Consider the following 14,532-nt stretch of genomic DNA (forward strand, 5'->3'; position numbering starts at 1 on the left):
TCAACGCCACATGGAAGTCAAAGTGGTAGGTGTCCATCCGAAAAGGGTCGGGTCCGATCGGACGGCCGGCCAGCTGTCCGGAGGAGTCGAACGTCCGGAGAGGGATGAGTCCGATCGGCTGGCCGACCGGACGATGTTTGACTAATGGTTAAAGGCGCCCTGTTGAAATCAGGGTTCCGGCGCTCAGTGGGAAAGGTTGCAAGGCCGAGCGGATTGCACGCTCGGCCAAAGCCATAAAGTAACATACTGCTAATAGTCTCCACATAGCACGTGATGGAGAATCTCCCCAAGTAAACCACCGCATATGTCCGGCCGGATGTTGAGGGAGCTGTCCGGCCGGACGCCAGATCTGGAGCCAAGGGGAAAGGACAAGGGACGCCTTTTTCTGACAGTAGGTATGTTTCGCGTGTAGGCCATGTTCCAAATCTTATGACAGGAGATTCCGCTGTCCCGTCAAGGACATGCTTGGACTGTAGCAGTATGGGTCAGGGAAGCTCACTGACAAGCCCTTACTGGGGTATGGGCCATGGACACGTGTACACCTCGGTAGATGTACACTCACTTCTTCGCTGCACTATATAAAGACCCTCATTCTTCGCCGGAGGGACGCGTTCTACAAGCTTTGGAGCTACTTTTCCCACCATTTGCTTACCTGACTTGAGCGTCGGAGGGTTGCCGCCGGAAACCCCTTCCCGGCCCGACTTCTGTGCAGGTTCGCCGGAGCTTCGTGCCTCCAGTCGAAGATCCACGTCAACAATCGGAGAGCACCTCGTGCCCAACGTCCATTGGTTCAATATTCGGACAGGATCAGTAGGAATGCTAATTTTGGATTGAAAAGTAGAAAAAATACTAGAATTACCTTTCATATGATTTGTCACATCAGAATAAATGACTCATTTAAAGAATGAGGAAAGAAGACATGCATTTTGTTTACCTAAATAAGCAAAGGTAATGACAAAGGGAGATGAAGACTTGAGTGAAAAGGAATACAACTCATCGTAGGTGTTAAGGTAAAAAATAATCACTTCTATGGGTCCTGTCTATGCACTTGTCAATTTGAGTTTTTGTTGAACTCCATCTTAATGGTATTAGGTAGTAGTGATGGGATCGCTAACATGACGGTATCATGTTTTAAGGTAAACAATATTTTTATTGAGTTGTCATGTAAATTTTAAAAAAGCAATAATAAACTACACTATCAATATGAATTAAAAACTATACAATACAATTCGCTTTATGTGCATATTTATTCACAACGTAATAAATAAATAAATATAAATGAGTATACTTATTAAAGAAGTCTAACACTATGACATAATAGTGAGGTTATAATTAATAGATAAAATTTATTACTTTTTAAACTGCGGTACAAATAGTTAAAATTGTTATAGACCCATTTTTGAATCGTTTGATCACTCTTAAAGCTTAATTGGACTCCAATTGTTTCTTATAGATAGATTCAAATTTTGAGTAGAAAAAGATCGTATAATAGTTTTAATTAAAACTATTACATATATATTTTTAAATTATTTGGGCATTCTGAAAGTTGAGTACTAAATTCCAATGCCCTCTTAAATGTTCAAATTTTAATCAAAGGAAAAAAAAATAACCATATAACAGTTTTTGTCTACATGGTGAATTTTTAATCATATGATTACTCTTCAATTACAGTTGGACTTCGATTATCTTCTGAGTACATGTATATATTTATATTTAAATTTAAATTTTGGTTAAAAATAACTTGAACAAATTTGTTATACGACTATTTTTTAATACTTTTTAATATTAAATAATTTATAATTCATATAGTAATTTTTAAAAAATTATAAAATAATTATATCACTTTACTTTAAATAATTATATCTATAAAAATATTCTTTTTAGAAAAAACTATAATTCATCAAACAATTTTGATTAAAATTATTCTATTGAGTTTGCTTTATATATACATGAACTTCAAAACCAAATTACTTAAATTATATTGCATGATTACTTGTACATATTGTGCCTTATTATTTCCATTTTTTTTTATCTCTGTCATACTTTTTTCTGCTTAATAGTAAATCAGGGTCTTAACTGGGAGGGTTATTTGACGTAGTCGTTATATGATCCGATGGTAGGGTGGGACCCGTCCGATAGAGGGTCAAGGTGATCAACGTCCCGGGAGTTCATCTGATCGGGCGACCCTTCCTTCCCGATCGGTGCGAGGAATACCCGATCCGGCACTACGATAGCTCGGTCAAATACTTAGCTTCCAACACTCAAAAAACTCAGTCATGGAAGGACGAAGGTCGAGCGACCGTCCCGCTTGGTTGAACAGTGGACACAGCCCCGACCAAACAAGCACGACTCCCTCGCTTGACAGGACGGAGCCAAGACAGCGGACTCCCCCGCTCGGCCCGGCCATGAGGTCACCCGGACGGCAGATTGGCCAAGTGGGCTCTCTCGCTCAGCCCAATAATGGACAAAAAGAGCAGTTGGCGATATCTTCTTACGGACCAGTGTCACCGACAGACGGCATGGTTGGCGGCATGGTCACCCGGAGGATCGTACGGTGGAAACTTCCACTGTCACGTCAGGGATATGCTTGGGTTGTTAAGGTATGGCGCCAGACACACTTTTCTGACACGTCCTTTCCAGGTATGTTTTGAGAAGCGTGCATGCCTTGGGAAACGTGCACGCCTCTCCTGGGAACCCTATATAAGGATCCCGAGGCTTTGACGAAGGTATGTTCACGACTACTGTAGCCACAGTTACGCTGCTGCTCTTTTCTCTTCTCTACTTCATTCGCTTGTTGCCGGTGACTGACTTGAGCGTCGGAGGGTCATCGCCGGAAATCCCTCTCCGGCTCGGCACTAACAACTTGTGGTTACAGGCGTAGTTCGTCGGAGGTCCACGTCATCTTCAGTCTATATCCAGTCAGCATGAGCGTCATCTTCCCAGCGTTGTATATATATATATATATATATCCCCTCTTGCTTAGCTTAATTAGAGAGATATTCAATTCTTCCTCCGCATGCTAACATCTGTAGATAGAAACTGGTGTGCCTAAATGCAGAATCATCGATCTTCCATGCAAGTCAAGCAAAGGCCTAGAATATTTGTATTTGCTCACCAAATTATTCACAAATTCCATATCATATGAGCATATCAAATAATGGAGGAAAATAAACAAAAGATATCCCAAATAATCTATTAGATTTAGCTAACTTGTAGCTAGCTGCTGGACACTAACTAGCACAGATATCATGCACGATCGACAAACCTAAACAATTGATAAGTCTCGTTAAAGAAGAGACAAACTATTCATATACCTTTCAACAGCTTGCTGCATTAAATAGTACTTGGCGAGGAACATGCAGTTCTTATTAAAATCATTGTTTACTTTGGCTACTGCAAAACCAACGAACTGCCATTGGAGCTGCATGCTGCTTCTTCGCACAATGATGATCTCCTTCAGTTTGTGCAGTTTCAGGCCATGGGTGATCATTGCAAACTACTGCTTCACGCCCACTAAGACTAGATTAGAGTGAACTAATTAATGGCACAATTAATTATTAGTTGATTATGATCATGCATGCCGTCATTTAATTTATTATATGTTTCCTGCACAGCAAAGAAAGTGTTTGTATATTCTGTCTCCATCCTTGAAGCTCTTCGGGGGAAGGATTCTCCTGTGAGGATGACAAATTTTAAGGGTGTGCAAACAGCTGTACTAAGAGGTCAGACACCTTTTGGAAAGGGCAAGTTTGCTGCAGTTCAGCCACAATTTTATTATATATATATGCAGATTTTCTAAAATACGTCTGTAATCTTTTATTTTCCATGGAGTTTAATTAATAGATCATTAAAAAAATTACTAAAAGCAGTCTAATTAATGCCTAATATTTAAGTGTTTTTAGTTGAAAAAGATCATTTTCAAGTCTTATGCCAAGTTAGATAAGTAATAGCTCTGTTTTTTAAGTTTTCCATTAGCCACTAGATAAATCGGAAATAACAAGATGATCCATAAATCCAACAATATTCTTAAATTAATCGTCTATTAAAATTAATTTCTTAAATATCTGAAAAATTAAGAAAATTCTCAAGTAGATGGATGCATGATTTAGACAGAGGAGATACACTATTTGGATCAAAATAAAATGGATTGAAAAAGAAATATTCAAAAGTGTTTGGATGAATTTGGAATATGCCTTCCATGTTGTGTCTTTTTTCCTTCCCCTTTTCTCTGACACTATAAATATGAATGCTTATGGAAGCCTTTTCATTGGTTCCCAGTGCTTCGTTGCTCCATTCATTCCCTTGTCAACTCAGGACTTGGCCAGAGCCTGCTCATTTACATGGTAATTTGTTGCTTGTTTCTTGGAACTAGCAACCATGGTCAAGGCTTGTGTGCCAGTACTACTTTCTGATCTTGCAACCTCGAACACCCACGGAGAGGACTCCCCCTACTTTGCTGGCTGGAAAGCTTATGATGAGGACCCTTATGATGCTGCAACAAACCCTTCAGGAGTCATTCAGATGGGTCTGGCAGAAAACCAAGTAAGTCCTCTTCCATGCAGCACTGCAAATGATCAATCATATTAAAAAACAAAAACATTGTCTAATTGTGGTTTTTCTCAGCAGGTATCATTTGATCTATTGGAGAGGTATTTAGAACAGCATCCAGAGGCAACTGGCTGGGGATGTGGCATATCCAGCTTCAGAGAAAACGCTTTGTTTCAAGATTACCATGGTCTCAGAAGCTTTAGACAGGTAATTAATCTGTTTAAAGACATTTTGCAATGTAATTATAGCTAGCTTGAGTGAAAAGAAAAACAAAAAAACAAAACAAACTTTCTCGATCTGCAGGCAATGGCAACTTTCATGGAGAAAATAAGAGGAGAAAGAGCAGAGTTTGATCCTGAACGCATAGTCCTCACAGCCGGCGCCACTGCTGCAAATGAGCTACTAACCTTCATCTTAGCTAATCCCGGAGACTGCTTACTCATTCCGACACCTTATTATCCAGGGTAATTAAGAGTTTCAACCTGTTAATTAATGAAGATGTTTCTGGTTAATTAGCTTAATATATTCGAATCGGTTTCTGTATGTGCAGATTTGACAGGGACTTGAGGTGGAGAACTGGCGTTAACATCATTCCGGTCCACTGCGACAGCTCGAATGGGTTCCAAATTACTCCTCAAAACTTGGAAGTGGCGTTTGCTGAAGCAGAATCCAAGAAGTTTAGAGTTCGAGGAGTCGTCATCACCAATCCATCGAACCCGCTAGGCACGACAATTCGCCGGCCTGCTCTGGAGGATATACTCGACTTTGCGGCGCGCAAGAACATACATTTGATATCGGATGAGATCTACTCCGGCTCTGTGTTTTCCCCTGACGAATTCGTCAGCATGGCGGAGATCGTCCAGGCGCGAGGATACAGGGACTGTGAGAGAGTGCACATAGTGTACAGCCTCTCCAAGGACCTCGGCCTTCCTGGGTTTAGAGTCGGAACCATTTACTCCTACAACGATCGAGTGGTGACGACTGCTAGGAAGATGTCCAGCTTCACTCTGGTCTCGTCTCAGACTCAGAACATGCTGGCTTCCATGCTCTCCGACAGAGAGTTCATTGAGAACTACTTGGAGACGAACAGGAAGAGGCTAAAGGAGAGGCATGAGTACATTGTCGAGGGGCTAAAGAATGACGGAATTGAGTGCTTGTGAGGGAACGCTGGGCTCTTCTGTTGGATGAATCTGGCTCCGTTGCTGAAAGAGTCCACAAGGGAAGGAGAGCTGAGGCTCTGGAAGTTGATTCTGCACGAGGTGAAACTTAACATCTCGCCGGGCTCCTCCTGTCACTGTTCGGAGGTAGGTTGGTTCAGGGTATGCTTTGCTAATATGAGCCATCAAACGCTGGAGACTGCCCTGAGACGATTAGGGAATTTCATGAACAAGATGATCGAGGCAAACAAACGAAACGAATTAATAGGGTGACGTAGATTAATTTTCATATATACACGCATAGATTTATGTCTGTTTTGTATCTTGGAAGAAGGTCATGTTTTTGGAAGAGAGGTGCATGTCCTCTCCTCTTCTCAATTTTTTTTTTTCCTTCTTCATCAAGATTGTAGCCTTGCATTTGGTAAGGAATTAGAATAAGATTATGTGCTTGAGATAATTAAGCATTCTAATTGATTCTATATATATATGAATAGAGTCAATGTGCATGTATAATATAGTTTTGTTTAATAGTGTACTTCGACGTCAGAGAACCAATTACTGTCCACTCAAATGTCCTTTTTTTTGTTGTTGTAAAGAGGGTTGAAAGAGGTTTCTTTACCATTTACATTTAATAATTTAATTCAAGGGCCAATTAATTTTCTGCTTTTGTAAGTTTTCTAAAATATTTTTAATTTATTCATCAACCCATTACTGCCCAAGTTAATCGATTATGTTGGATAAAATTATCCCTATTTAGTGGGCTTATTTATAAGTTACACACGTGAATACAATCCAACCCTTTTAAAATGATCTAACTTATGTCTAGTGAGTTTCGGGTAATTGGATGTGAATCTCATATATCTAGAACCTATATATTTATTATCATCTATTTGTTGATAATAGATATTTAGTATATATGGATTTTATAGTCCCACATCTATTATCATCGATGAGATGATAATAGATGTGCACTATAGAATGGGTTGGTCCCAGAGGATTAGGGTAATCTTGAGACGTCTCTTCATTCCCCATTGACGAAGAGAATCCGACGTCGTCAACCCTAACTCTTTCGGAAGGCCAACCTTCTTCTCCTTCTTCTGCCGTAAGATTGTTGGATCGACGAGCTCTGCACGAAGAACCATGACAATTCCGTTGCATTCAGGTTCTTTGTAATTACAGTATTTATTTCCTTATATCGTGTTTTAGATGAAACGAATATCATGCTCATATGTTTTTGTTTTTTCTATTCGAATTCTTATTTTGATGGTCTAAAATTCATGCAGCTTAGATTTTACGAAAATTATCAGATTAAAATTAGCTTTAGTGTGATGGATTGACTTGGGAGAATCTAAAAGTGCGATGGTGTAAATTTAACACAAATGTACTGAGACATCTAAAAAACATAAGTATATATTCAAGAGAATATAACAATCTAATTTGGCATAGAGCGTTGATTGGTAATTCAAAAGCATAAATATATCTCTCTATCTCTAGTAAAATGCCGTCAAAGATTTGACCACGTGGTTGGAAAGATTAAACACAGTCAACGTGCAGTTTTGGAATTGCTAGGGCTATTGACCAAGCATGCATGTAGGCATGCAGGAGGACCTACGGCCGCAAAATTTTTGTAGTGTTCCGCCAAAGTCAACCGATGCAGTCACCCATGGCTCCATGTCGGCCAAGCCTTTTTCAGATGAACTACCAACTCAGGCATCGGAAAATCGACTCAGAGTTCGACGGCCACACGTAGTCTGACTGCTGCAGGAAGCCTACGACTCGAAGAGTCAGACGCGGAGTCGTCTTCTTTAGAAATTGTGGTGCTCTTTTAATTAATGTTTTGTCTCTGTTTGATTCCAATCATGGACGTACAGGTCGTCCTTGAAGCAATGGCTACGAACGAAGACGAAGAAGCTAAAGTTAAACTCTGAACTGGATCTAGCTTGCTGTAAGAGTCAACAATGTCACCTCGAATAAGGCCAGAAATAAAATAAAATAAATTTGTGTACTGGAGAACACGGAGAATAATTGACGTATCAAGTATCAAGTCAAGTGGTTCTACCAAGCACGACGACAAACAGAGGGCCGGGAGGGGACATGCCCTAGCTCTCCCTCCTCCAGCTCCCAGCTTCAATCTAGTGGGGGTGGAAGATTAATACGAGTTGACCGTGTGTCGATCGATCGAGTCAACAGGCTCAGCCAGTTTAGCTTATTCGACTCGCTTAACTTGTCAACCTGTCTTGACATGATTAATTAGCTTGTATAGATCATCTGACTGATTGACTTGTCTGGATCACTCAGCTCATGTAACCCGTCCAAAACTATTTAACTTGACTATTATTTATTTTTGAATAATTCAGTGTAATTGTTCTGCTTAACCTAGCTAGCTCCCTCTCCCAATTGGCCCATTTAATCCACTAGGCCTACTAGCTCAGCCCGTCTAACGTTTCCAACGAGGTGTCTTTAATCGACCAGTATTGTAAACCTGCAGATATAATCAGATGCATGCACACTGCCAGAAGCAAAAGACTGCATGGTGTCATTACAAGGCAGTAATAAATCAAAAATAAAAATTATTATATTATGGAATGAGAATGAGTATGAATATGGATATCATTCTTAAAAGTAATTTTTGATTAGTTACATATTTTTTATCGGAATAAATCAAAATTTCTTTTTTTACCCTTAAAGGAAAATAAGAGGAAAAAATTAGATGTGAGAGAAAGATAAATGTAAGAGAAAAATATGATGAGAGAGAATAATGAGAAAGAAAGTATGATGAGAAAGAAAATGTGATGAGAAATAATGAAAAGAGAGAAAGTGTGATGAGAGAAAATGAAAAAAGAGAGTGTGATAGGAGAGAGCGTGATGAAAGAAGATGAGAGAGAAAATATTATGTGAGAGAATGAAGATAGAGCATGTAATGAGAAAAAAAATGAGGAGAGAGAGTGTGATGAAAGAGATTGAGGAGAAAAAAGTATGATGAGAAAGAAAGTGTGTTGAGGGAAAAAAAAGAGGGAGTGTGACAAGAGAGATTGAGGAGAAAGAAAATGTGATGAGAAAAAAAGAAAAAAGAGAGTGTGATGGGAGAGATTGAGGAGAAAGAAAGTATGATGAGAAAAAAAATGAAGAGAGTGCAATGAAAGAGAATGAGGAGAGAGAAAGTATGATGAGAGAGAAAGTGTAATAAGAAAAAAAAAAGAGTAAGAGAGTGTGATAGGAGAGATTAAGGAAAGAGAAAGTGTGTGATAAAATGATGAGAGAAAATATGATGAGAGAGAACGAGGAGAGAGAAGTGATATGAAAGAAAAAATAAATAAATATATTTTGATATTTGATATTAAGGGAGAAAATTTTAGTTTTAGGTCAAGGGTATTTTTAGAATAAGGGAATATTTTGATTGATGAAAATAGGATAATGACTCATTGAAGGAGAGGTACATGTGTTAGAGTGTATACTAAAAGCCTAGCTTTTGTAAACATTTATTTGTTGAAATAAAAGAATCACATTGGTCAATATCTACATTTATTTATTAAATGTAATTGTTCAATTAATTTATATAAGTAGATAACATGGTGTGTGGTGTCGCACACAGAAGATCATGTTGTCGGTTCTTTATAAATTATAAACAGTTGCTCACAACTAAGATGGAAAGGAACAAACCATCGGAATAGTCGTAGTGTAATTAAGTATTAGTTTATCTTGATTAATAAATTACACTGGTACATTATAAGTGTATTCAGTAGGACCATTTTAGGTAAGTTATTTTTATACTAAATTAATAAAAGAACTATACCTTAGTTATTATGGAAATGTGTGCTCTTAATCGTAATATAATAACAAACACATATATTTAATATTTATTTCTTTGACTTATCAAAGGGTGAGATTTAGCTCGATAAATCAATAGGTCCGATAAGTTGAGAAATAATATTACTTATAGTGTGTGTTGTTGATTATAGAAGAAATCTGTGTCCTAGTTATCTAGGTTGAGAATGCCCCCAAGAGGAGCTCATAAGGATTGTCATATTAAACCCTGCAGGTGGGCTTAGTCCGACATGACAATGAAGTCGAGTGGTACTACTCTTGGAGCTAGATATTAATTAAGTGAGTTGTCAGTAACTTACTTAATTAGTGGACATTCATAATCTTAAACACGGGGAGACTAACACACTCATGATAAGAAATAGCCCATAATGTAATTTGGGATTGGTGCGGTAGTGCGATAATAACTCTCTAGTGGAATGAGTTATTATCGATGAACTTGAGTTGTGTGTTCGGGGCGAACACGGGGTACTCAAGCTCATCGGAAGGTCAAAACCAATTTCTCCTCTAGGTCTTTGTCGTAGTCTCATTAAAGCCTCAAGTCCATCAAAATACAAGTCCATCTTGGTGTCCAAGAAGGGGGTCGGTCCAATGCTTGGTGACCAAGCAAGGGAACGACCACATCCTCTTCTATAGGCACTATGTGAAAAACGACTTTTTACTTCGTTGATTACCTGAAGTAAAAGACCTGTTTTTACCGAAGTAGACACGCGTGAAGTAAAAAGATTCATTTTACTTCGAATAAACTCCGAAGTCGTAGGCCCAGAAAAATGAAGTCGTATTGGCTGTCGAGTTCGGACATATTACGAAGTAAAAAGTGCATTTAACTTTGTCGGTTTTTAAATACACCGAAGTAATTAATCCTTTTCGACTTCATCGTTTAGTATTTGTTGTGAAGTAATATGTCTACTTTAACTTCGGTTAAAAATGAAGTAATGGATTACTTTTACTTCGACATATATCGTTAATTCCTAAAGTAATTATCGATTAAATTATATTTAGCTTCGTTCTGGATCGAAGTAATAGATAGATACTACTTCGGAATTTTTGGTAATAACCGAAGTAGTTGATACTATTTTACAGCAACAAATTGTATTGCTTCGAAGTTATAAGTAGATTTTACTTCAGATTTTATGAATAAAGTGAAGTATTTTTTCTCTTTTTACTTCATTATTTTTAGATTTCAGTAATTTTGAGCATCACAGAAGGTAACTTCATAAGCCTTGATTTCAGCATATGTTTATACAAAACAAATCTCTCTAAATATGGTCAAAATAAGCCATAAAAAACCAAAAACATGTACTGGTTCATTCACACAACCTGCAATTCACTCCAAGAACGAGTACACAAATTCACTCCATTCAATTCTCACTTTATCATATTGTGTCTGCGTATAGTACTGGTTCTTCACACAACCTGCAAACTGCAATTTAGAAAGAACCATCATGTTATATTTTGTAACTGAAAACTTTAAATAAAAACACAATAAGTTGACAAAAAAATCATGAATTAAATTAACAAAAGCATGATAAGACAAATAAATATGTATTTTTATATGCACTCTTATAGTAACAATTTTGTTTGAATTATAACATGTGGGTCACAGAAGCCTAAATAAATTTGGGCCTTACATGCTCATTATTTTACTGGTCTAAAAGTTGAGGCATTGTTTATCACAAAAGAATATTTTTAAAAAAATCTGCCTGAAGTAAGCTAAGGTTGTGTGAAGTCCAGCAACACTTGAAGAAAGCTAACTGAAGTAAGCATTATCTATCACAAAAGATAATTTTTGGAATCCTAAAAAAAATCTGCCTAAAGTAAGCTCAGGTTGCTTAACATATCTGTAGCTAACTTTTGAAAAAAATCTGTTATGTTTTATAGGCAATTTCTGTAATCCTAAAAATCAAAGAGAAGTATAACCCAGCAACTTGGATGCTTGAAGTAAGTTCAGTGGCTACAGAAGCCCGATTTGGAATGGATTTTGCAGAATATTCAACCCCCCCACACACACACACAATATTACTAAGCACACACACACACACCCCATTACTAAGCACATACACACTTTATATAGACAAATAACTCAAAAAAACATACCCCTATTCACCTTTCCCCTCTTTCCATAGGAAAGTACGCATGTTAGCCCCAAATCAGTTACTAATTTCCCCCAGCTACTAATAGAACTATGCATAACACAGTTTTGTATAAAACCATAAACAGGGTGTCATCTAAGGGCGAGGAAAAAAAAGAACGAAAGAAGCCATATCAAAGCATGAGAAGAAAGCAGTAGCAAAGCGTGAACGATTTGATTCAGTGTGCAACACTATATCGATTTGATTCAGTATGTGCATTCCTATTCAAAATGGAAGAAATTCACACATCTTCCTCTCCAACTATATATCCTCACATTCAACAATCTCTTTCATGTACCGCATGACACAATATCTACATTCAACACAACCTTGTTGTTTTAGATTATCCTAATGAATCAAAGTTAATGCAAAGTGAAAAACCAAATATATAAGAACCAGAAATGCATGTTTTCAATAAGACATACCGTCAACTGTTTGAAAGTTGGTCGTTTTGGATTACCCCTCATACAAAGGTACGTTCTCACTCCACTACATTATAAAAATAGAACTTATTTCATTTCATATTTGCTAATCAATCTATTCACAATCTACATAATCTAAACATACTTGCACACTGTAGTTTTCCAAGCGTTATCTCGGTTCCTATTACCCATTGAGTCCAACAAATAAATTGTATCTTTGTCCTCGTTTATAACGGTCAAGATCCAGTGGTACCTGCACGATTGTTAATATATAGCTAAGCTACTATGTATTAGGAATTGAGCAGGGATTAAAAATATACCCAGTGTTGTATGGGATAAGGCATATGCTGTCTACGTTTGATGCTTTCAACTGATTAGCAATGTATTGTGAAGAGGTACTGTCATCTTGAGCGGCTGGTATTTTGTTGGGATCCACAAACAACACATACTCAGCCATGTTTGTTTCCTTCAAGTACTTGTACAAGTAACTGCATTCAAGTAATAAAAAACATGGTTACTTAAGACATGAACTCATGCAAAGAGAAGAATTGTATATAAGACATAACTTACCCCATGTAAACCAAAATTTGCCTAGACCCTATCTCTCTCATTTCCATACAGCGCATGACATCCTCTCTCAACAACGATGTACTCACATTACGTCCAAACATGGTTTCATCAAATTTGATAGGAATGGTCTCCTCCTTAGTCATCAATCTAACAACATAAGAATACAAAAACTTGCATGGTATTGGTAGAGCACTTTCAACTTCCTTGAATTTATTTTTCTCATCAGGAACCTCCAAAATAACAAATGGTGGTGCAGGTTTCTCCTTTTTTTGTAATTTTAAATAATTATAGCAAAATATATAACTATAGCAACAAAAAAGTGAACTGGAAATACCTTTGTCGTCGGAAATATCACCAACTCTTTTGGCCATTCAACCACAGTTCCAACAGCATCTACCATTACTGTTGGTCCCGACTTAAGTGGAATTGGAACCTCCGCTTCCTCCTGTAAAACAACATCAACAGACACCTTTAAGTTGCCTTCCCCAAGTGGAGCATTGTGCAGCATAACATTTGGGCCTCCGTCGGATACTATCGTGCCATATGCCACCACATTCCCCTTATTCTTCAGAGTCAAATGACATATTTTCTCCTGAACAATAAGATATTATATTTTAATATCTGAAGCTAGGAAAAAAATTTAATGTACCAAATATAATACAAAACCTCATTGAATGAATTGTCGCATTCAAAAACTTCCACATCATCTTCCAATCTTTGAACTGCCATGTGCGATGACTTGTTAGATGCTACACATTCAAAAACTCGATCACTTGTTTCTGGCATAAATCGAGCAAGAAGAGCCTTGAGTTTTTCAACTTCAGCTTTCAAACTCTTTGTTTCCTCCGCTTGCTCTTTGAAGTTTTCAGCCAAAGCCTTTGGCACCAACTCCCTCTTCTTCCTTGGAGTTTTGAAGTAGACTTGGGGCTTCACAAACCCCCCTACACCTCTAACCCTTCCATAATGTTCTTGGCTCCCTAATGCAATAGTTAATACGTCATTGCTTCCAGAAGATATGAACTCTCCCCTCTTTTTTTTGTCCAACAAATCGTCCTAAAAATATGGAGGTAACATTGAATATCCAATGAAGACATTTTTTTCACTTATTATGAATGAACTTGAAATAAAACTAAAATAATACAATTTTTTCAGCAACTTCAGCAGTCTCTGTATTTGTAATGTTTACGGATTTGTCCTCGCGCGCCTTACGCCAAAGGAATGACCTATCAACTTCCTCATTCTCCCTGAATATTTTTCTCTGCCTCTACAATTCCAAAAAATGATCATTTAAAACATGACGTACTACATGAAAAGGATAATATAATGTTCCATGGATTACCAATTCAGTCTCCAATCCAATGTAACCCTTGCGAGACATTTTGTGATGATACTTACAATTGCTCGTCCGTTCCTTTTGTTTTTCATGAGTGACCTATGTCACGTAAAAAAAAAGTAAATTTATAGAAGAATGGCTAGAATTTAAAAACAATAGGATGGAGTATGATGAACTTATTATATATATTCCTGCTGTACATGAACTTATTATATATATTCATGCTGTACAGAACTTCATTTTGTTAATTAAATGCCCTAAATGTTTTAAATCTTGGTGCATATAATAATTTAAATATAACATGATAATATCATCAAGTACCTTCCAAGATGGATGTAGCCTCTCATCGACAAAAGCTTTCCAAATTGTAGATGGGATCTGATACTGCTCCGGTGGTGACCTCAGTTTTTCAGGATTATCTCTATATGGCCAGACAAACCTACTGTTGAGTTTGTTTTTGAAGTCTCTCCATTTCTGGCCTGCTGAACTCATCACTGCCGCCTCGCTTTGCGGTGCTAAGTCGAAGACATTCTGTAACACACAGCAGT

General features: G+C 37.6%; 1 protein-coding gene across 1 annotated transcript; it reads left to right on the forward strand.

Annotated features, from left to right (window-relative positions):
• Positions 1–4,283: 4,283 nt before the first annotated feature.
• On the forward strand, positions 4,284–6,192 carry LOC122013506 (1-aminocyclopropane-1-carboxylate synthase 7-like). The gene is made up of 4 exons (XM_042569782.1): positions 4,284–4,542; positions 4,627–4,755; positions 4,852–5,012; positions 5,099–6,192. The coding sequence occupies exons 1-4, from the start codon at positions 4,378–4,380 to the stop codon at positions 5,706–5,708; spliced, it is 1,065 nt and encodes a 354-aa protein (XP_042425716.1). The 5' UTR covers positions 4,284–4,377; the 3' UTR covers positions 5,709–6,192.
• The last annotated feature ends 8,340 nt before the right edge of the window (positions 6,193–14,532 follow it).

Source organism: Zingiber officinale, chromosome 1A (assembly GCF_018446385.1).
Source record: "Zingiber officinale cultivar Zhangliang chromosome 1A, Zo_v1.1, whole genome shotgun sequence".
Lineage (NCBI taxonomy): Eukaryota > Viridiplantae > Streptophyta > Magnoliopsida > Zingiberales > Zingiberaceae > Zingiber > Zingiber officinale.

Excerpts from the sequence above, each read along its gene's own strand:
- LOC122013506 (XM_042569782.1), top strand. The coding sequence starts at position 4,378 with ATGGTCAAGGCTTGTGTGCCAGTACTACTTTCTGATCTTGCAACCTCG. Across the intron at positions 4,543-4,626 it reads TGGGTCTGGCAGAAAACCAA|GTATCATTTGATCTATTGGA; the intron begins GTAAGTCCTCTT and ends TTTTCTCAGCAG. Across the intron at positions 5,013-5,098 it reads CCGACACCTTATTATCCAGG|ATTTGACAGGGACTTGAGGT; the intron begins GTAATTAAGAGT and ends CTGTATGTGCAG.